Source organism: Piliocolobus tephrosceles, chromosome 7, assembly GCF_002776525.5.
Source record: "Piliocolobus tephrosceles isolate RC106 chromosome 7, ASM277652v3, whole genome shotgun sequence".
NCBI classification, from domain to species: domain Eukaryota; kingdom Metazoa; phylum Chordata; class Mammalia; order Primates; family Cercopithecidae; genus Piliocolobus; species Piliocolobus tephrosceles.
In genome coordinates, this window is record NC_045440.1 from 80,843,843 (window position 1) to 80,866,321 (window position 22,479).

Here is a 22,479-nt window from a genome sequence, read left to right on the forward strand (position 1 = left end):
AGGTATTACTTAATCAGGCTGGGTGCAGTGGCTCACGCCTGTAATCCTAGCACTATGGGAGGCCGAGGGGGGTAGATCACAAGGTCAGGAGATCGAGACCATCCTGGCTAACACAGTGATTCCCCGTCTCTACTAAAAATACACAAAAATTAGCTGGATATGGTGGCACGCACCTGTAATCCCAGCTACTCAGGAGCTGAGGCAGGAGAATTGCTTGAACCCGAGGTGGAGGTTGCAGTGAGTTGAGATTGTACCACCGCACTCCAGCCTGGGTGACAGAGCAAGACTCCACACCCTCCGCCCCCCAAAAAAAATATTACTCAATCGATACTTTCCTTGGCTCTAGTCTTCAGAGCAGTGAAGTATCTGGTTTAGTGCATTTGTGTATGTGCATTTGACCCACTCCTTTACTGCCCCACCCCCAACTGTTTCTACAGAGGAAGGCAGATAGCAAAGTCCAAATACGAAATTGCCAGAATCATGCTGGAAAGGGAGAGAGACAGCCACTTTGGGTGGAAGTGGGCTGCCGCATCATTTAAGTGGAATGGGGAAAGACATCTAGGTTATTTCTTAGCTTTTACCCCCCAAAAAAATTTTTTCCCCCTTGGGATGGATTTTCGCTCTTGTTGCCCAGGCTGGAGTGCAATGGTATGATCTTGGCTCACTGCAACCTCCGCCTCGTGGGTTCAAGCGATTCTTCTGCCTCAGCTTCCCGAATAGCTGGGATTACAGGTGCACACAACCAGGCCTGGCTAATTTTTTGTATTTTTAGTTGAGACGGGGTTTCACCATGTTGGCCAGGCTGGTCTCGAACTCCTGACCTCGGGTGATCCGCCCACCTTGGCCTCCCAAAGTGATGGGATTACAGGCGCAAGCCACCATGGCTGACCCCCAAACCTCTTTATTCTGACCTCCCCTAACCCCACTTCACTCTTGATCTAGAAGTACCTGGTTCTGCCAGTTCCTGAATATTCTGAAGATTCTGCAGTAAATCAGGTTGGTTCTCAGCTTTCTGCGCTGACAGCTAAGAATGTGCCTATCTCTGTTCTGCTATGTAAATGTCTATTCATCCACCTATTTTCAGATTGCAAAATTTTTTTCTTTTCCTGTTTTTCTCATACTTGACTTTTTTTTTTTTTTTTTGCTGTGGGTATTCATGTGTCTCTATCATCTATCTCTATCAAGCAATCAATCATCTATCTTCCTATTCATCCATCCATCTCCCTTTGTTGTAATTTTAGTGAGGCTTTGGAGGGAATGAAATTAGATGTATTAACCTGACATCTTAACCTGAAATTCCAGATTTAAAGTGATACCAATCAATATAATTGTAAGGTTGTCTTCTGTAATGCTGAGCAGCTCAGGTGCAGGAATGAAGCAGGCAGACATTTAATCAGGGTTGAAGTTATGCTAGGTGAAAAATGGAGGAAGGGAGGAGACTCAATGGTGTTTTGTTTGCAAGGGAGTCATCATAGTGATGCACCTCAGACTCTAAAGCTGGATGAAGGGGATAGTGAGAACATAAGATGATGAGTGAAAAATTGGGAGTCAATGGGGATTGGAATCTCAAAGATTTTTGAAAAAGTGCTCAATTGGGTACACAAAATTAAGGGAGCAGGAAGGATAGTGAGTGGAGGGGTTAAAATTTAGATTTGAGACTTTGCAGAGGCTATTGGCCATTGGGTGTGACCTTGGGAAGCGGTGGTGTGGCAGGCTCTTTTGCCACAGTATCATTAATCCACTGACCTTCTACACTGTGACACTGTCACACCTCCATTAAGAGGTGGAGTCTTATTCCTTCCCCTTGAATCCGGACCTTATAACTTTTTTATAACCAACTGGGTAGAAGTGAAGCTGTGTGATTTCCTACGCTCGGTCAGATTGTGTCAGCCTGGTTCTTGTGGAATGCTCCCTCTGGGGAAAGCCAGCCTCATGAGAGCCATCTTACTACCCTGAGACTGCCATGCTGGAGAGGCAACGTGTAGGTGCTCTGGTTGACTGTCCCAGCTGAACCTAACCTTTCAAGCACCCCTGCCAAAGTACTGGACACGTGAGTGAAGCTGTCTTGGACCCTACTAGAGCGGCCAGCCAGGTGACTTCAACTGATACCATGAGAAACAAAACTGCCTAGGCCAGGTCAAGAACCCTGCCTGAATTCTTGACCTACATCATTTGTGAAGTATGATTATGGCTTGCAAGTATGTTTATGATTTGCAAGTCTCTTTCATCCAGAGCTCTCCCGTGAACTCCAGAGCCATATATCCAACTGCCTTCAGAACATCTCCAGTTAGATGGCTAATATGCATCTCAAATTTAACATGTCCAAAATTGAGTGCAGAATAGTTCTCTCAAACCTGCTCTTTACCCACCTCAGTTAAAGGCAATTAAAGTCTTCCAACTGTGCAGGCCAAAAACTTTGTCATCCTCACTCCTTCCTTTCCCACATATTCCATATCCAATGTGTTAGGAAATCCCACGGGCTCCATCTTCAAAATATATCCAGATTTCAAGAACTTCTCACCAATTCCACTGCTGCTACCTTGGTCCAAACTGCCATCATCTCTTGCTTGGATAAGTCTCCTTACGGGTCTTGCTGTGGCTGTACTTGTTCAACTTAGGTCTATGCAGCTAACTTACTCAAAGAGATCCTGCTAAAATGTCAGATTATATCCTTCCTCTGCTCAGAATCCTCCAATGACCTGCCATCTCAATCAGTAAATAAATGCCAAAGTGCATACAAGGACCTACAGAGCCTCCCTCACCTCTCTGTTCATCTCCTACTTTTTTTGTGCTCCTACAGTGGCTTCCTCCCTGGTCCTTAATCTGGATAGGTGCAGTCGTGTCTCAGGGGCTTTGCACTAGTCGCTCCTTCTGCTGGAAAATTCTTCCTCAGAGACCCATGTAGCTAGCAACCTATCACTCAGACACCTTGTAACCCCATTCCTTGCTTCCTTTTTCTCCTTAGCCATGTATCACTGTCTAACATACTATATATTTTACTTATTTATTGCCTGTTTTCCCCAGTGGAATGTAAGGGCCACAAGGCAGGTAATTTTGTCTAATTTGTTTACTGCTGTTTAAACTAGTACCATACACATAGACAGCACTCAAAACATATTTATTGAATGACAATTTCTCAGTACAGTGTATACTATCCCCATCAAAGGAAAAAAACATTAAGGGCAAAACAAGGGGTGAGGGGCAGGAATATTGCTAAAGAAAATTCTAACAAGAGCTATCTATAATTATAGCTTTTATTTATTTATCTTAATTCAATCATTTATTCACAATTAGTCTAACTGCATTCTTGATGAATACCTGACTTCAGTAAAGAAGTGAATCCACTAAGCAAAGTTCATTTATTTTTCATGATGTTCTTTTGATCTTGAGTCTTTACTCTCCTGGATTCCTAAGAGAACTGCATCAGCCTCTAGTATAGTTGTATCTGTTGTTGCTCCCAGGAACCTAGATGTAAGCTCAAGATCTAATAGCCGCAACCGGACCCTGGTTCCTTTCTGGTATTTCCTAAATAGTACAAAAAAAAAAAAAAAAAAAAAATCCATTAATTCTGAATATCATAACATGAACAACTAGTTTAACGACAACAACCAAATTCCAATTTTAATTTCTGTTAGCTCAAGATGAAGTTAACACTGGTAATTTGACTGTATCAGAAATCCTGCCCCCAATCCCCAAACTTTTTTGTTTTGGAAAAAAAAAAAAAGACTCATTCTGTTACCCAGGCCGGAGTACAGCGGCGCAATCAGAGCTTACTGTAACTTCAAACTTCTGGGCTCAAGCGACTCTCCTGCCTCAACCTCCCAAGCAGTTAAGACTACAAGCATGCACCACCACGGCCAGCTAATTTCAGAGTCAGGGTCTCTCTATGTTGCCCAGGCTGGTCTCAAACTCCTGGGCTCAAGTGACCCTCCCACCTTGATCTCCTAAATTTTGGGGATAACAGGTGTGAGCCACTGCCAGCTCTAGAATTTTCATCTTAAAAGTTGCCTTTAAAGATTTTAAAACCCACAGTAAACGGAAATTCAAGCCAGACAGTTCTTAAAACTGGTGTCTACTTTGTCAATTAAAGTCAGAGAGTATCAAGGGGAAAAGAAGTTTCAGATACATTTTCCTTCTAAAATTAAAACTTTATTTTAACGTAAAATTTTACAAAAGCAAAATGGAAAAATGTCTAAGTGTAAAGTACTCAGTATTTGGGATTGGTTACATTGTTATTAATATGTAATGCCAGTTGGATGAACCTGGAGGACTTTATAAACCAGGCACAGAATGACAAACCCCACATGATCTCTCACTTATATGTGAAATCTAAAAAAAGTTGAACATCTTGTAGTAGAGATAACTACAGCTCCTGTGGTTATCAGGTCAAAGGATGTTAGTCAAAGGATACAAAATTTCAGTTAGATAGGAGGAGTAAGTTCAAGAGATCTACTGTACGTCATGGTGATGACAGTTAATAACAGTGTGCTGTAGACTTGGAAATTGCTGAGTATATTTTATGCTCTCATCACCAAAAATGATTTAAGTACATGAGGTAATGCATTTGTTAATTAGCTCGATTTGGCTATCCCACAATGTATACATATTTCAAAACAGCATGTTATACCCAATAAATATGTACAATTTTTTTTTTTTTTTTTTTTTTTTTGAGACGGAGTCTCGCTCGTCACCCAGGCTGGAGTGCTGTGGCATGATCTCCACTCACTGCAAGCTCCGCCTCCCAGGTTCACGCCATTCTCCTGCCTCAGCCTGCCGAGTAACTTTGACTACAGGCGCCCGCCACCACGCCCGGCTAATTTTTTGTATTTTTAGTAGAGACAGGGTTTCACCATGTTAGCCAGGATGGTCTCGATCTCCTGACCTCGTGATCCACCTGCACTGGCCTCCCAAAGTGCTGGGATTACAGGCGTGAGCCACCGTGCCCCGCCAAATATGTACAATTTTTATTAGTTAAAAAATAAATTACGAAAGAAAATGTAATGCCAGTCATAACACATGATGACTCAATTTAGTCAATAAAATATTCAAGTATTTTATAATACCAAATGAAAACTGATATCCATTTGCCTTTCTTCCTCAATCAATTATTTTAAAAGTTAAACATCAACATTATAGATAGCAAGATGGAAGTACTGCTGATTAAAAACCACAAATCTTTAACAATCTAAATATATACTTTATATATTCTAATTTAATTTTAAAATTAAAATAGCTTTATATAAACAGAAAATGAAGAAACAAAGTTCTCAAAAAAGTCACTGGAAAATAATTTTGGTAGACTACATATGAAGAGTCTCCACATAATAATTGGGTATTCTGAAGAAATGTATATATGGTCCATCAAGTAAACATTTAGGTTATTCAGCTTTTTTTGAGAAGTTACTTTTTCTGATTTTAGAAATAAATGCCCTTTTGTAAAATCTGGAAAATGATGAAGTCAGTCACATTTTCTAGTCCTTCTATATGTTTATATGCATATATGTATATATGTATGTTTGACATCATAGGTAATATTTTGTGTCTTTGTTTTAAAAAACTAGAGATATCCTCCATGTTACAGACAGAAAAATTATGGTACACGGAAGTAAAGCTACTGGCCTAATGCCACACGGTGGTGTAAAAGGATTCACAGATTCTTCTGCTCCTCCTTAAGTTTTCAATTACCTATGACCTCTTGAAAGAACAGTAAACATAATCCCTTTAGGAGTGGTAAGAATTTATCACTTCACATAGTCTCATGTCTTTCCTATGAAGTAAAATATAAGCTATATTGCTGCCATTCAACTCATTATTTTAATTATTCTCCATTAGAAAAATGGCTACTTTCAAATAAATTATCATTAAAAACAATACTGCCTCATGCAATGTTATTTTTTGTACCTTTTTTTAAATTGGGGAAAAAGCCCCCCAGGCAGCAGTTTTTCAGAAATTTTGTATTTCCTATTAAAACCAAAGAATACTGCTGTCTTGAAAGGCAAATAGGATGTCTCCACTGAGCACATTCAAAATGAAAATAGGCTGTGTTTTTACTGCTTGGTGTGTTTCTTTTAACTCCAAGTGCTTGCTTCTGACTGATCTTTGTGAACTCCAGCCTAAATGGATTCAATCTCAGCCTTTACCAAGACTGCTCTCTTCCACTGTGCACTTTCTCAGGCCATATGCTGCAGTAAACGAGCCTGCATGTCTGAGCTGTATAGGAAAAGGGCAATTAAATCTGGTTTTGCATTTCTGTATTAAGGGCATGTTTTAAAGACTTTCCTTTGGAGAGGTTTCTGACATTCTTTCCACAGACATTCTTTAACATCTGTCGGTGCATGCTACTGATGGTTCTCACAGACTTAAAATAGAAAGAATCTCTCTGACTAGTTCTTTGATATAAATATATTAAGTAATACAAAGTCAACAAATACAAAGCTTGGATTGAACTTTGGTATCCAAAGAGAATATTGTGAGGAATTCTGACATTGCTAGTCAAATTAGCTGTCTTGCTGTAATCATAATTCTCACAAGTTTTAAAATAGTTCTTTTGAAATCATTCACCATCTATGTTTTTATCCTACTAAGTTAAAATTATTCAGATATTTTTCTGGCTTTCTCACAATTCCTTAATTAGAGTTTTAAGACTACAGAAGAAAAGTTTCCATTTTCTCTTTTTTCAAGAGGAAGAAAAACATTTCTAAAGGTTTAATTAACATCAATTTGTTTCTTTCTCTAATTCATACAAATGCTCACAGTCATACCAATCTATATGTGAAGTCAGTAGCCATGTCCCTGTGTGTATGTGTGCAAGTAGGAATGTGTATGTATTTTCTTCTTTAAATAAACTGGGCTTCAATGTCATCATTGTTAAAAAGCACAGGGTCAGAAAAGACCTTAGATCTTTTGCAGCTGGATGATTTTATTCTACTTTTATACAATTCTAAGTATTTGGAAATTGATATAATGTAAAGTGATATTACATGCAAAATTGATTATATACACAAAATGCAAACTTGTAAGCCTTTTTATTAGCTTATATAAAACATTATAATAATCTTGAACATTCAATTAACAAATGAATCTTTATACGCAGACTACTTGGTTTATTTCAGGTTTGCCCCACTTTTTCAAAGTACCATCTGCCATGTTCCCTTGACCTGCCTAGTCTATTGCTTCTTTCCATTCAATCTGTAAGACGCCTATAAAGAGTCTGTCATTTGTTGTTTTTATTGCCTAGATGATCATAAGCATGTAACATTACATAACCCCTGATTTCTAGACAATCTATTGAATAAGTGGCTATTTAAACTATGTGTGCTTTAGTACTGCTGTGTGTTTTAATATTGTTCATCACTGTACTATCTGTACTTACACCATCAAGCACAGAAGCCAACTTTAACAAAATAAACATGAAAGGGTGTTCAAAAAGTTCTGCTCCTCTCCAATATTTCTAGTCATCATCAAAATTTCAAATACAGCACACATCTTACGTCCTAATTTATTATCCCAGGCCATTAGAAGAGGCAAATTAAGATATAAAAATTATTATAATCATAATTTTTGCTACCTGAATTATTCCCAAAGTCCTCTGGGGAAAAAAAAAAAACAAAAAACCTAATGATTATCCCTTAAAAATACTATCTAGAGTGTGCCTACCATTCGGCCAAATAAACAATATGTATAACTGGCCCGTTAGAAATATACATACTCTCACAGCAATGAGCAAAAGATACTGTTCATAATATACCAAAACACATTTCCTCAAACTGCAATTATCCTGGATAAAGATTTTAATCTTGTTCTAAAATTCTAATATGAATATATATTTTTCAAGTTCTTTTTAACCTTGCCCTGCTAGTATTCTGTGCCACCACAAACAGAAGTTTTGTCTCTTGTTCAAGAATTGATTTTATAAAATGTGAAAATGGAGCATTTAAAAAGTCTAGTAAATGATTTCATTTTTTAATAATGTGGAATATGCATATAATACATTATAAATGCTATCAATAATGACAGTTATAATTTTTTCTCAAGTTACAAAAGAAGATGTGTCAAGAAATGAGGGAGGGCCAGCCATGGTGGCTCCCGCCTATAATCCCAGCACTTTGGGAGACTGAGGCAGGAGGACTGCTTGTGTTCAGAGTTCAAGACCAGTCTGGGCAACATGGCAAAATCCCATCTCTACAAAAAATACAGAAATTAGCCAGGCATGGTGGCACGCATCTGTGGTCCCAGCTACTCAGAAGGCTAAGGTGGGAGGATTGCTTGAGCCTGGCTGGTCAAGGCTACAGTAAGCCAAGATTACTACACCACTACACTCAGGCCTGGGTGACACAGCAAGAAGGAGAGGGGAGGGGAGGGGAGGGGAGGGGAGGGGAGGGGAGGCGAGGGGAGGGGAGGGGAGGGGAGGGGAGGGGAGGCGAGGGGAGGGGAGGCGAGGGGGAAAGAAAGAGAAAAGAAAAGAGAAGAAAGGAAAGGAAGAAAAGAAAGAAATGAGGAAAAGGAAAACCCTGTCACCTAAGAACCATAACAACCATCATATCAAGTCTATTTTTATTAAAAAACTAAATACTTTTTGCTAGTCAAATATGAATACATACATATGGAAAGAGCAAAAAAAAAAAAAAAAAAAAAAAAATTCAAAGAAACAGAAGGAGTAAATGCTTTCAGGTACCTGAAACATGCTGATGACTAAAACTGGGATCAAACTTGGCAGTAGTATTAATGGCTTTTAAGCAAAAAGGGATGTTTTGGAGTATGCAATTTTCATTTTAAGTGAGAGGAAAATATATACATTTATTGACTGAAGCAAGTTTTTTCAGCGTAGCACAGAGGTTGGACTGTGACCAAGTACAATAAATCTACCTTTTCTGAGCTGTTTACTCATCTGCAATATGCAACACCTTGCAAGTCTGATAAGAGGCTTAAAGCATTAAGGTATGAAAAGTACATGACACATAATAAATATACAATAAATAGGAGCTTACATAATTCACCACATCAATACTTATTTATACTTCAATATGGTTTTACTAAAGATACTAGAATACTATTCAAGTGGACAAGTCTGGTAGTAACCTTCAACATATATAAAATAAATGACAGGAGAGCAAAACTCATTGAAGGCATTCTTTGAGTTTGGGGATTTGGGGCAGAGGGAGGGGATAATAAGGTCTAAAGATTACTCTGTAGTTTACAGTGACAGACTTGGTATATCTGTGGGAAGCCTGAGCTGGGAGCTATCACAGAATATCTGTGGAAGATTTTTAAAGTTTTTTTTCTTAAAAAGAAAATACTGATGGCCTGGGGTCCATCCCACACCTGCTCCAGCAAAATCAATAGGGTGGAGCTGGAGATTCACGCACATTTGGGAAAACACTTCCCATATGAGTCTGGTCTCCCGACTGTTCAACAAATCACTGATTAATGTGTTCAGCAGCTATTCTCCAAATGGTTTGTTGTAGTTTTGGGCCAGGCTGAATCTTGCTTAATTCAAGCCTTAATGTCCTTAACAAGTGCATGCAGTTTAGACATTATGTAGAAGGTCAAAGTTAGAACTACGTGTTTTAAATATCAGATATGACAGGCCAAATTGTTTTTCCATTGTGAAAACTAAAGAGATTAAAAGATATTTTCATCTAAACAAAAGGCTGAATCATTTTAGCTTGGCTATGTAAGGTTTACTGTCATTAAGGTTGTACTTTCATGACCAAAAGACGTAAGATTTTCAAAATCACTAGCACAATGCTCAAGAACATAACACTTGCTCCATACACAAGAGTCAAGTTTTGGCTTGACAACTGCTTGATGGCAAATGTTATTTCCTGATTTCCTCATCCCTAAAATGTCCTTAACAATGTCCTCCCATGGTAAAACCCCTGTCTCCAGATTCCTAATCCCCTGTACTTTTGACTACATAAAGAGAACAGAAAACTTTTAAATTTGTTGTACCACCCATTTTCAAGTTTGGTTTAATCTTGTTTCTGTCTCTCTGAATTAGTTACTTATTAAATAGGTATTGTGGAATTTTCAACAAACACTTGTTCAACACCTACATGAAGTAAAAGGATACCAACAAGAATTAGAGAGACTATCCCCTCTCCTCTCCTCTCAACCCCAGGAGGCAAAGATGGAGGGAAAAGTCATATTCCACTAATTCCCTTGGTGGGAAGAACTACTTTAGGTCTGTTGTGATTTCTTTGTCTTTTCAACAAGAGGTAAGACTTCATGGATCCCTTTTGGAAAGCCAAATACTTAAGAGACTGTTATTGCAGTAGAGTATGTGAGCTGGCAATGGTCAGAGAGAGGAAAAAATCTTTCATGAAAGAATCAGACCCATGCTGCAGATTCCATGAATCCAGAGTGCTTTAATTAGCCTCTTCTGTAGGACAAGAACCAGGGTCAATGAGGGGAGAGGGAACAGGAAGGAAAGCAGAAGGGAAAGGGTGGAGCACAAAGACTACTATCCCATGCTGACCAGACTTATGTTAAGTTGATTTGAGAAAGACTCTCGGCTGGGCATGGTGGTTCACACCTATAATGGTAGCACTTTGGGAGGCTGAGGCAGGAGGATAGCTTGAGTCCAAGAGTTTGAAATCAGCCTGGTCAACGTAGCGAGCCCCTTTCTCTACAAAAAAAAAAAAAAATTAAAAATTAGCCAGATGTGGTGGTGAGTGCCTGTAGTTCCAGCTACTGGGGAGGCTGAGGCAGGAGGAGATCTTGAGTCTAGGAGTTCAAGTCTGCGGTGAGCCATAATCACACTACTGCACTCCAGCCTGGGCAATAGAGTGAGGCCCTGTCTAAAATTAAATTAAATTAAAAACAAAAAGAGACTTTCAGGGCTTAGAATAGAGCTCATGACTTGACCACAGGTCCTGTTTGATATTTGCCCTTTGCACCCCCAATTTGGAGGACTTTTTTTTTTTGAGACACAGTTTCTGTCACTCAGACTGGAATACTGTGGCACAATCTCAGTTCACTGCAACCTCCACCTCCTGGGTTCAAGAAATTCTCGTGCCTCAGCCTCCCAAGCAGCTGGGATTATAGGCGCATGCCACCACACTTGACTAATTTTTTGCATTTTTAGTAGAGATGAGGTTTCACCATGTTGCCCAGGCTGGTCTTGAACTCCTGGCCTCAAGTGATCTACCTGCCCCGGCCTCCCAAACTGCTGGGATTACAGGGATAAGCCACTGTGCCCAGCCTGAGTACATTAATTAAACACTACAGGCCAGGCGTGGTGGCTCACACCTGTAATCTCAGCACTTTGGGAGGCCGAGGTGGGTGGATCACCTGAGGTCAGAAGTTCAAGACCAGCCTGGCCAACAGATGGTGAAACCCTGTCTCTACTAACAATACAAAAATTAGCTGGGCGTGGTGGTGCATGCCTGTAGCCCCAGCTACTTGAGAAGCTGAAACAGGAGAATCGCTTGAACCCAGGAGGTGGAGACTGCAGTTTGCCGAGATTGTGCCACTACACTCCAGCCTGAGCAACAAAGTGAGACTCCGTCTCACAAACAAACAAACAAAAAACAAAACAAAAAAACACTACAGTTCATGCTCTTTATTAAAAACTGAGGGCACTGCAGCCTAGAAAATTCTGTTAAATTAAAAATAAAAATCAACTACATAAGTACAGAAAAGCAAGCACTTTAAAGTCACTTAATGTGAGAAGATGGTTTTAGATCATCACAAGCTCAATAAGAATCAACAATGTAGTTTTTCTCCCCCAATAAGCAAATGTAATTTTAGGCTGAATTAGAAGTACATATTCTATTCTATAAACCGCATAATAATCTCCTTTCACTTTTCTGACCATATTTAGACTACTGTGACCTGCTCTGTGCAACAAAATTAGAGGGTCACTGATAATAGGAACCTATCAAGAAGAGGACAGTGAAAGAAAACTGTATTATGTTGAAGGAGGAATTGAAGGGAAGGAAGGCATTTAGCATATTGGAAAAAAATAGCAAGAGGACCCCAAACCTGTCTGAATTTGCAAGGGTTTAATATTAAAAAGTGACAGTACTTATTTTATGCGACTACATATTGTATGCCCCCACCCCCGCAAAAGCAGAAATAAGACAAACGGGTAGAAGCTTTAGGATGGCAGATTCTTAGCAGTTTAATATAAGAAAGAACTTCTAACAGAGCTGGCTGGAAAGGGAATAGGTTTTTTTGTGTGTGTATTAATGGTGGAAATCACAGGGAATTTTCAAAATGGATGACCTTTGTAGAAATGATGGAGTTTGAATTCAGTAAGGGTTGAATTAGATGACTTTTAAGATCCTTCCATTTCTAAAATTTATGATTCTGTGACCCAGAAAGCCTAATAGTTCTCCAACACCAGAAAGCATGAAAGCTGGAAACCAGATTAAAAAAACAGCAGCCAGCCAAACAGTCAGGAGGTAGGTCATGTGTACAGTAACAAATTTAACATCTGATTATCTTTCAGTCTGCCTATCATCATTTAACTCTGAGAGACCATGAAGTACAACACTCTCACTGACTTACCACATCCATAGGTGCCCTGACTTATTTCCAGATAACAAAATCCATTATGCATAATTAGCTTCTTTATCTGACTCAAATCTGAAGCTAAAGATTTTTCTGGACATGATTTCCTGGATAGATGGTCAGCTAAGTTGTGTTTCAGATAGGAGGACCACTTAATTAACCAGTCGACACAGGTTATTTTAGTATATTAATCACTTCCCTAGGTAGGCAAGTCCTAAATCACTCTTTCTCCTATATGAGGACACGTGGAGCTACCGTTTTCTGTTTCCATGCTACTCTTTAATCTGTCAGTGTTGTACTTTTGAACTTCCACTTTGTAGCACTGCACTACACTATATGTAGTAAGCATTCTATATGTTTGTAGAAGATTTTAGTAAATATGCACTTTCAAATGCTATATAACACATCTGCAACTTGTTTTGCAAACTAGGGATCTGAAGTCTTTGGACAAGTCTGCATTCCACCACCTGTCATATGTGCTCCTTAACTTGGCTTCCAATCTCAAAGCTGCATTCACTTATTTTAAATCTTGAGGGGCAGCATAGGTGTTGACAATGTGTTACTTAGAATGTTCCAAGTATTCCCTGATCTCTGGGTCATTCCTGTCAAAACAGGAGTGTGACTACACAGTGACCAGGATGCAAGTTGATATTTTTGCTTCTAATCTGAGAAAAGAAATTGCTTCTGTGCAGATTAGTATCTCTAGGGTGACTTTGTTCTAAATGCTAATATCTTATTCTAAATATCATCAATTGTCAAATATCTTTGGAATAAAATTCTGCAAAAAAAAGTACATACTTCAGAATTTCTAAATAAAAAATATCAAAGCATCTCTTTATGATTTAAATTGTAAATAGGAGCTTTGTTGTTTGCTTTTGTTTTTATTTTAATGGAAACAGGAGGTTGAGAAAATTTCCTTGAGATTAGATAATGACATTATTTTAAACTTTTTACTCTCCAGGAAAAAACATTCAAATAATAAAATTCAAAAAAAATGTTAGGCATATTTTGAATAATATATCTTTGAATAATTCGTATGCCTTTAAAGTAAGACAAAACAGGGTAGAATAATGACTTATTTTTGTCTTCACCACTAAGAAGGAATTAGTGGTTCCTAATAGTAACTCTCACTTTGATAAGCATTAATTTCCCCTATCAAATTCTATTTTATAGAGGTTATCTGTATCTAGTTGCCCTTGCCCATCTGGACTTCCTATGGTTACAACACAGAAAAAGATCTCAAAATCTTGGAGCTTTCTAACCTTCTAAGAAAAGATGAAGAAAAAGCAGAATTCTGTACAGAGAGCATGTATCGTGCCATATTAATGGGTAAAGAAAACCAGTCTACTGGTGGGAACTAATTAAAACGAGGATAACAAACAGACAGTGTTTAAGAACACTCCTTGTAGGTGAACAACTCTATGATCATTATGTAACCCTAGGCAAGATATTCAACTCCTCAATCATTACTGTAAAATAGGAATCACCATAGTTCCTACCTCATAGGATGGCTGGGAAGATTGTAGGAAATAATGCACATAAAAGACTTAGTAAATCCTCAATGAAAGTCCAGTCAGGATAGGCCTTGATTTAACAAAGAAATAATTCAGGTATAGAACTAGTTACTCTCTGTCATAAAGTAGGTCTGGCTGTTAAGGTTTACTGGAGCTAATTGGCTAGCAGGAGGATTGTCTATGTTGGGAGTAGACAACAGTTGACAGGGAAATTTTCAAAGATGTTGTGTTCAACGAATTAAGCTAAACTGTGGTAGGTATCAATTAGCTAAAGGCTTCTAATCTACTGGATAAGCAACAGCATCTGGACTTTTGAGAAAGTGTGTCTCTAGACCATAGAGGGCCTTTCTGTTGACAGCAGGGCCCAAGTGACTGAGGATATGGGAAGAGAATATGAGCCTTGAGAAAGATGGGCCCTGCAGGAGTACTTGCCCTGGCCCTGGGGCTCCAGCCTACCTGTTTGTTCACTGGTTCATTCATTCACTCAAAAATGTTTTTTAGAGGCCCATCTGTGGAAGATACTACTCTAGATGCTGCAATAACCAGTAAGTATAGAAGAAAGAAAGGGTTCCAGTACTCTTAGAGCTTACACTCTGCTAGGAAGAGAAAGACAATAAACCAAAAAAACAACCAAATCAAATAGGACTAAGTGTTGTACAGAAAATAAAAATAAAGTGGTATGTTAGAGAGGACTAGGCAACAACAGTAGACTGGGTGGTGAAGGAAGGCTTCTCTGAAGAGGGGACGTTTAATGACAAGAAAAGGAGCCAGCTGTGCAAAGATGGGGGCAGAGCTTTTCAGGCAGCAGCACCGTTGGTTCAAAGGTTCAAAGGCAGGGTAAAGTTGGCACATTCAACACCAAAAGGCCAGTGTGGCTGGAAAGTACTGGCAGGACTCAGAGGTCAGACAGGAAGGCAGGAGGCAGGCCATGTAAGGCCTCACACACCAAAGTAAACGGTTTGCGGTTTCCTTTAGGTGCTCTGGAAAGCCTATGGAGGGGAAGTGAATGATCAAATTTCTGTTTTGAAGATCACTCTGGCTGCTCTGTGTAAGAATGAATTCTAGGGGACAAGGATGGAAAGACACTGGGCAGGGAGGGTGAAGTGCTAATCAGGAAACTTATCTGCGGACAAAGGCACTGCAGCAAGAGAAAGAGGCTGTGCTGGCATGCCACACTCCCGGCAGCCAGATCTAACACCACTGATAAAGCTGTCTGTCTTGGTCAGAATTCACTCAGGACCATGGTAGAGTCAAGCTTTGCTATACTGCCCGCATTCTTCTTGGTTTAACAAACAGTTCATTCAGGAACAGAACCACTCCTTCCTGTCAGAATTGGTGGAGGTCTGGCTGTAAGGTGGTCTGGGTGGGTAAACTGAATTGGCAGGATTGTATTCTTATGAAGGCAGAAAGCAGTTGACAATGTTTTCAAAGATGTGCGGTGGGATCTGGGGAAGCAAACTTTTTTTATTTTCTACAACAATGTGTACTCTTACATTCGCTTGTTTATATATGTGTATATTAGTTTGCTTGGGCTGCTATAACAAAATACCACAGATTGGGTGGCTTAAACAACAGAAATTTATTTTCTCACAGTTATGGAGGCTGAAAGTCCAAGATCAAGGCTCGGGCCAATTCAATTTCTGGTGAGGGCTGTCTTCCTGGCTTGCAGAGGCTGTGACCTCATGTGGCCCTCTCTCACTGCATGCACATGCAGAGTGTTCTTTCATGTTTCTTCCTCCTGTTATGAGGCCACCAATCCCACTGGATTAGGGCCCCAACCCTTAGACCTCACTTAACCTTTATTACTTCCTTACAGGTTCAATCTCCAAATACAGTCACATTGGAAACTTGGGCTTAAACATATAAATTTTGGGGGGATAAAATTCTGTACATAACAAGGTGTTATTACCATATGAATGCCTATTTGCACGCAAATGTTCAATTTATTTGAAACATGTACTAGTCACACATTATTTGCCAAGGAGATACTCAGGAGATGAAAAAGAAATCAGTGACCTTAAGGAAGTTAGAGTCTAGCAGGAAAGACAACCATAATGAAATGAAATACACTAGTGGTATAGGTAAATGTAAAGAAATTCTAATAGGAAAGAAGTATCAAGGAACTCTCGTGAAAAGAGCTGAAATTTATGTTAAGTTTTGTAGAATAAGCTGGAAGTCACCAGTGAGGCAGACAAGAATATTCAGACCCACCCCAAAATACAAACTGTGAAAAAGGTGTTCCTCTGACTATCCTAGTCTGAAGATATTTATTCTTTTACTGAGTTTCAAGAATGATCATTGTTTGCACAGTTCATTTGGCCACTAAAGAAGTAATGCTCTGAGATTGGACTCTCATTGTTGCCTGAAACTATAATTGAAATCTTTTGTTATCAACACCTTTTAATGATTAAATTTCTTGTTTACTAACTAGAAACTAGGTTTTCCATGATGAATATCTGATGAATCCTTTGACAGAGTATATCAGTAAATGAATGTTGGTTTAATTTGATAAGATTGAAGGAAATAAAAGAGAATGTTTAGCTGTGAGAATCAGCAGCAGTGTAATCTGGTTTCAATTCCTCGTAACCAGGTTATTACTGGTTAATTTTTCTGCATCTCACTTTGTCAAAAGAGATGGTTGACTAGATATCTATGGTTCTTACAAAGTCTAAAGCTTCATGAACATATTAGTTCAATCTCTAATTCAGCAACTCCATCTAATTAGGGTTGATCTTAAAGTTTCCACCCTTTACTAATTTTTATAGTCTCCTTTCCCTTCCCGTTTGAATTTTATGTAAGCAATTAAAAGGCCACAAAAAATCATTCAATATTATATAACATAAAAGGGAGAAGGGAGGGATAAACTAAAAAACATTCAATTTCAATCCTTAAAGTTTACATTTTAACCTTAAAATACAGTTAACATCTAGGTTAACATCCAGTACAACATAGCTAATTGTTCTACTTCAAGTAAACTATATGGAAGACAAGGACAGATAATACTGGCAAGCCAATTAAAGAATACTCACCTTTGCTTTCTGGTGATTAGATTTATATATACGTTAAACATTTCACAACATAGTATTTATATTTAAACAAAAAAGCACTCCAAATAGACACAGACTGCTAAAATACGAAGCATGTAAATCAGCACTTTCTAGTTTGTAACAAAACTTTATCTTAAATGAACAAGAGGGTTAAGAAACAACCTGATTAAAATATTTCTGTAACAATTCCAAAAAACACTAGTTTAGCAATTATAAAAAAAAAAAAATGGTTCCATTTGAAAAGTGGTTACAGTTTTAACTTTACAGTCACAAACTCTTTTGTTGAATTACATTAAATAAATTGGTTGTTAAAAACTAGTGCTTGCAAAAGTAATTCTAATGCCCAAGTATGGGACAGGCTTCATGACCACAAAACTATGCCAGCTCTACCTTTTAAATAGACTTTGCCAAAATGAGTGTGTTATTAGCCAGGCTTGGCTGAAACAATCCATTGCCCACAAAGCTACTTTAATGTACTGTCTCTATTGAAAATCACAGTAATCCAACAATACATTACGATACTTTCCCATCACTGCAGCAATTCCCACCACAGGCAACACTTTGTCTCCAACAAAGAAGCCTCACATTCTACGTCTGCAGAAACCCCAATCCTGACTAGTACTGTATGGCTGCCAAGAGGAACATCTGTGTGCTCAACAGTACACAAAACTGGCTCTTTTCTTTTTTTCTTTCTTTTCCTTTCTTTCTTCTTCTTCTTTTTTATTTCCTAGACAATAAACTGTGTGATTGCTTGGTAAGGAAATGGTCTTTCATTCTCTTCCTCTTCCCTTTTATTTGTTTGTTTGTGTAACACAACAGTCAAACAACTACATCTGCCATCCACCATTACTTTAAGGCCAAACCCTGAAAACAAAGTAAAGTTTATTTTCAGATTTCATATAAGCTTAGATTTCTGATTAGCTGAAGAGGGTTGACTTTAAAGATGAAGACTCCTAAAGGCATATTAATAAAAAGGAGCTATCCAATTCTGAGAATATTCTAGAATGTTATTTATGTTTGTAGAGTGATAAATCCAAACAAAACACTAAATGGCAATATAATTCTTGAGAGTAAAGAAGTTATAAACTAAATGTTCCCTGTAGAATATTTACAATGTAAGCCAGTATTTCTATACAAATATTACATTTTTATATTTTACACCAAGAAAGACTATTCTGTTTACTCAAAGTAGTAATTTTGCTTAAAGAAGTAAAAGAAATTGAGGCATAAGAGACAAATGGACAAAGAGATTACTAGGAATTCACCAGAGAAGAATGACTTACTATAAACATTCAACCTTAATCGGTTCCTTAGACAAAAGAAAAAAAAAAAATCCTCTAGTTCACTGATAATCACAAAAATGCAAATTGTCTAGATACTTTTGCTATTAATATGATTAATATAAAAAAACAGAGGGGCCAGGTGTGATGGCTCATGCCTATAATTCAAGCACTTTAGGAGGTCAAGGTGGGAGGATTCCTTGAGGCCAGGAGTTTGAGATCAGCCCGGGCAATACAAAAAATTTAAAAATTAGCCAGGCATGACGGCATACTCCTGCAGTCCCAGCTACTCGGGAGCTGAGGTGGGAGGATACTTTGAGCCCAGGAGTTCGAGTTCATACAGTGAGCTATGATTGTGCCACTGCATTCCAGCCCGCGTGACAGAGTAAGGTCTTGTCTCAAAAAAAAAATTAAAAATTAATAAACTGAAAACCTACCCATGTTTGCAAAGAAATGGGCTAGTTGAGATTTTAAATTAGCACTACCTTTCTAAAAGTGAATGATTTAGTAATATGAATGTTTTATACCAATTTGTCCAGAAATTCAGAAATTCTATTCACTGGATTTTATCCAATACAAGTAAAAAGAAATGGGCATAAGAATGTTTACTGTACTTTATTTAAAACAAACAATGTAGAACAACCTAAATATCCAACTATAGGGGATTGGTTAAATAAGTTATGATATCTCTACAGGGAATACTATACAACCAAAAGATGTTTAATATGTAACAAAATGTTCGCTATATAGTTAATAAACACAAATATTAGGTTATAAAATACAACTTATGATGGCAACTCACCTTTAAAAAAATCTGTGCTTGCTTAGAAAGAAAAGAAAAACATTCATAGTACTATCTCATGATGGTGTGATAACATATTTCTCTAATTTTTAATCAACCTCTTACTTCTGTTTTTTTTTGTTGTTGTTGTTGTTTTTCTTTTTGAGACAGGAGTCTCACTCTATTGCCCAGGCTGGAGTTCAGTGGTGCTATCCAAGTTAACTGCAACCTCTGCCTCCCGGGTTCAAGCAATTCTCCCACCTCAGCCTCCTAAGTAGCTGGGATTACAGGCACCTGCTGCCATGCCCCGCTAATTTTTGTATTTTCAGTAGAGACGGGGTTTCACCATGTTGGCTGCCCTGGTCTCAACCTCCTGACCTCAAGTGATCCTCTCGCCTTGGCCTCTCAAAGTGCTGAGATTACAGGCGTGAGTCACCTCACCCGGCCACAAGCTCTTAGTTTTATAATGAGAAAAAACCCTGCATTATTGCCTCTTAGAACAGACAGGAATTTATTATCATTGAGGAAGGAAAGCATAACTCATTTCTTCTCAAAAGTTACATTAATGTTTTCCTAGGTTTTCAAAACTTATTCCCTTGAAAATCACGTAAAATTTTACCAAAAAAACTGTAATAAGAAACAAATAGGAAGATGTAGTCAATACAATAATTTGAGGGACTAGGGGGAGAAAAATCTTAGATTTATCACTTTAAGTTGTAGTAGGCAACCACAAAATTACAGCTCAAAAAGTTTCATGAAGATATAGCTATAGCTTACTGATACTGATTTTCGATGCCTGAAAAAACACATCATACGAAATACACCTCTAATTTTCAGTAGCTCGAAACAATATAAACAACAAATAACTAAAATTTGTGTAATTGTGTGTGCTTTTATGTGTGTAGTTACCAGTAGAAGTGGAATAGAATATAATGAAGTTTTTATTTTTTAAATCAAAAACAATGCAGACTTTCTTTTTACCTTTCATAGTGTGATACTACCTTACACTATCAAACTGGATTGGTAAGGAAATCACTTTTCTGGTTTTCTTTTTAAAGAATGAAAAGGTATTCCCTGATACTTTATTTTGTATATGTTTGTAAAGCAGCTGTTAAATAAATGAGAGACAAAGGGCTGTACTCTATTAAGTGACACCAGCTTGTTACATGGTATTTAAAAAGGTTCACTGAAAAAGCAATAAAAAGTGTACTGGTTTCTGATCTGGATTTCTCCTCACTGTACACAATCAGAGTTCATGTTAAATTTTTAAAGAAGTATTTTCCTAGAAGCTGAGTAATTCATCTTTTTTGGGTGGAGGTGTGTGTGCTCGCTGGTCTACAACTATTGTTCATAAATAAAACTTAAGGCAGAAGAGTAAACTCAGTATGTGAAGACCTGTCAACAAATAAGGAAACTTCTGAAGGATGCACAGATTCCTTCTGATTCAATTGCTGAATAAACATACTTTGGGGAAGTGATCACCTGTCAAGTGAAATCTGAGTGCTATATTAAAAAGACATAGGTGGGGGCACGCTCCTATTTGCCACACATCATGTTTTGCACTTTACATGTTATTTCATTTCTTCTCACACAAATAACTTTAGAAGAAGCATTACTATCAGCATATTCCAAGTGAAAAGCTTTCCCAAAGCCATAAAGCTAGTACATAGTAGAGGCAGGATTCACACACAACCTGTTCTCTCTGATTGTGGGCTGTGCTTTTTTTTTTTTTTTTTTTTTTTTTTCAAACCATGCTATTAAATCAAGAAAAGTAGAAAAACTGAATGTTAAAAATTAAAGTTTTAAAGCTCATTCTTTTTGGTAAAAAAAATAAAATTGAGATACCTTATGGTTGAAGTTTTAGTAGGGAATGCCACCAGATTAAAAAAACAAAACAAAACAAAAAAACCCTTACTGTTGCCAGTGTTTTCCCTTCTCTCAAAGACACTGGCAAAGGGCATCTGTTTAGAGAGGTTAGAGCCAAACCAAGTGTTCCACAGAAGAGCATCTGTACATAATGGTAACTTCTGTTGCAGGTCTGTCAAAAAGCTACCTTAGACTGTCAAATATACAGACCAAATTGCTTTCTAGAGAAGTTGGACTATAGGTTCAGTGATATAAATGAGTTCTCTGTTGAGGGAGCCCTGATTTGATCAAACGAATAAATGAAAAAGAAACATAAAATCTTCACATAAATTTACAAATATTTATTAAGTAAAATCAAACATTTAACATAAAATCTACAGATGGGGGATTCCTTGGATGTGCTGAGCTGGCTATGGAAGTCTGGTGACAGCTTAGCTTCTAGTTTCTATCAATATGCACTAGCAATCATGTTTTCAGAGATACCTACTGAAAGATCAGGGCGTCTCTCCAAACTCCTTAAGACTGGGTTTAGTTACCTTACCCAACTTTCACTAATGATTTTCATCCTTCCCTTTAGAATGATTTTGCTTATATTGAAAAAACATCTCTAGTGGTCACATCACATTCTTACTCATTTGAAAGCAGGACCAACACTCCTCTGATAAAGTCATTGCTTGCCAAGGAGTACACTGATTCTTTAAGTCTCATCATGGTACAGTAATGCAATCAAACATTTTTTAAGCCATCAATCAGCCCATTATTTAATCCTTTTCTGGCATAGTAGTACTAAAGCAGAAAATACACCTAGTTAGTGTTGCCTATAACATACATACTTCCTTGCCTTTTTAAGGCCATTATGAACATAACTGCATTTTAAAATTTACTGCACAAGCCACGCTGTGATTAAAGAAAAAAAAAAGAAACTGATCAGCCTGGTCTCAATCATCCATTAAGAAAAATCTACTATTAAATATTCCAAAATAGCACTTTCTTTTAAAGAGTGTAATTTTTAGTTTTCTGGCCTCTTTCCACAATGTACTTGCCTCCAGGTACTTGCCTCAATTTCCGATATGGTTTTTAGAAGAAAACCACTTCTAATCTCCTCTTAGCTGAGAAGCCAAATAAGCTTATTAAGAAATATATGTCAGCCGGGCGCGGTGGCTCACACCTGTAATCCCAGCACTTTGGGAGGCCGAGGCGGGAGGATCACAAGGTCAGAAGATCAAGACCATCCTGGCTAACACGGTGAAACCCTGTCTCTACTAAAAATACAAAAAATTAGCTGGGCATGGCAGCGGGCACCTGTAGTCCCAGCTACTAGGGAGGCTGAGGCAGGAGAATGGCATGAACTTGGGAGGAGGAGCATGCAGTGAGCTGAGATCACACCATTGCACTCCAGCCTGGGTGACAGAGTGAGACTCCGTCTCAAAATAAATAAATAAATAAATAAATAAATAAATAAATAAATAAATAAA

General features: G+C 38.0%; 1 protein-coding gene across 2 annotated transcripts in view; it reads right to left on the reverse strand.

Moving 5' to 3' along the window:
• Positions 1 to 3,099: 3,099 nt before the first annotated feature.
• Positions 3,100 to 22,479, reverse strand: part of MRPS28 (mitochondrial ribosomal protein S28) — a 101,212-nt gene continuing 81,832 nt past the window's right edge. For both annotated transcript variants that reach the window (XM_023227752.2, XM_023227751.2), the window contains exon 3: positions 3,100 to 3,525. In XM_023227752.2, coding sequence (XP_023083520.1) covers positions 3,360 to 3,525 — 166 coding nt within the window. In that variant the 3' untranslated portion in view covers positions 3,100 to 3,359. The remainder of the gene's footprint in view (positions 3,526 to 22,479) is intronic.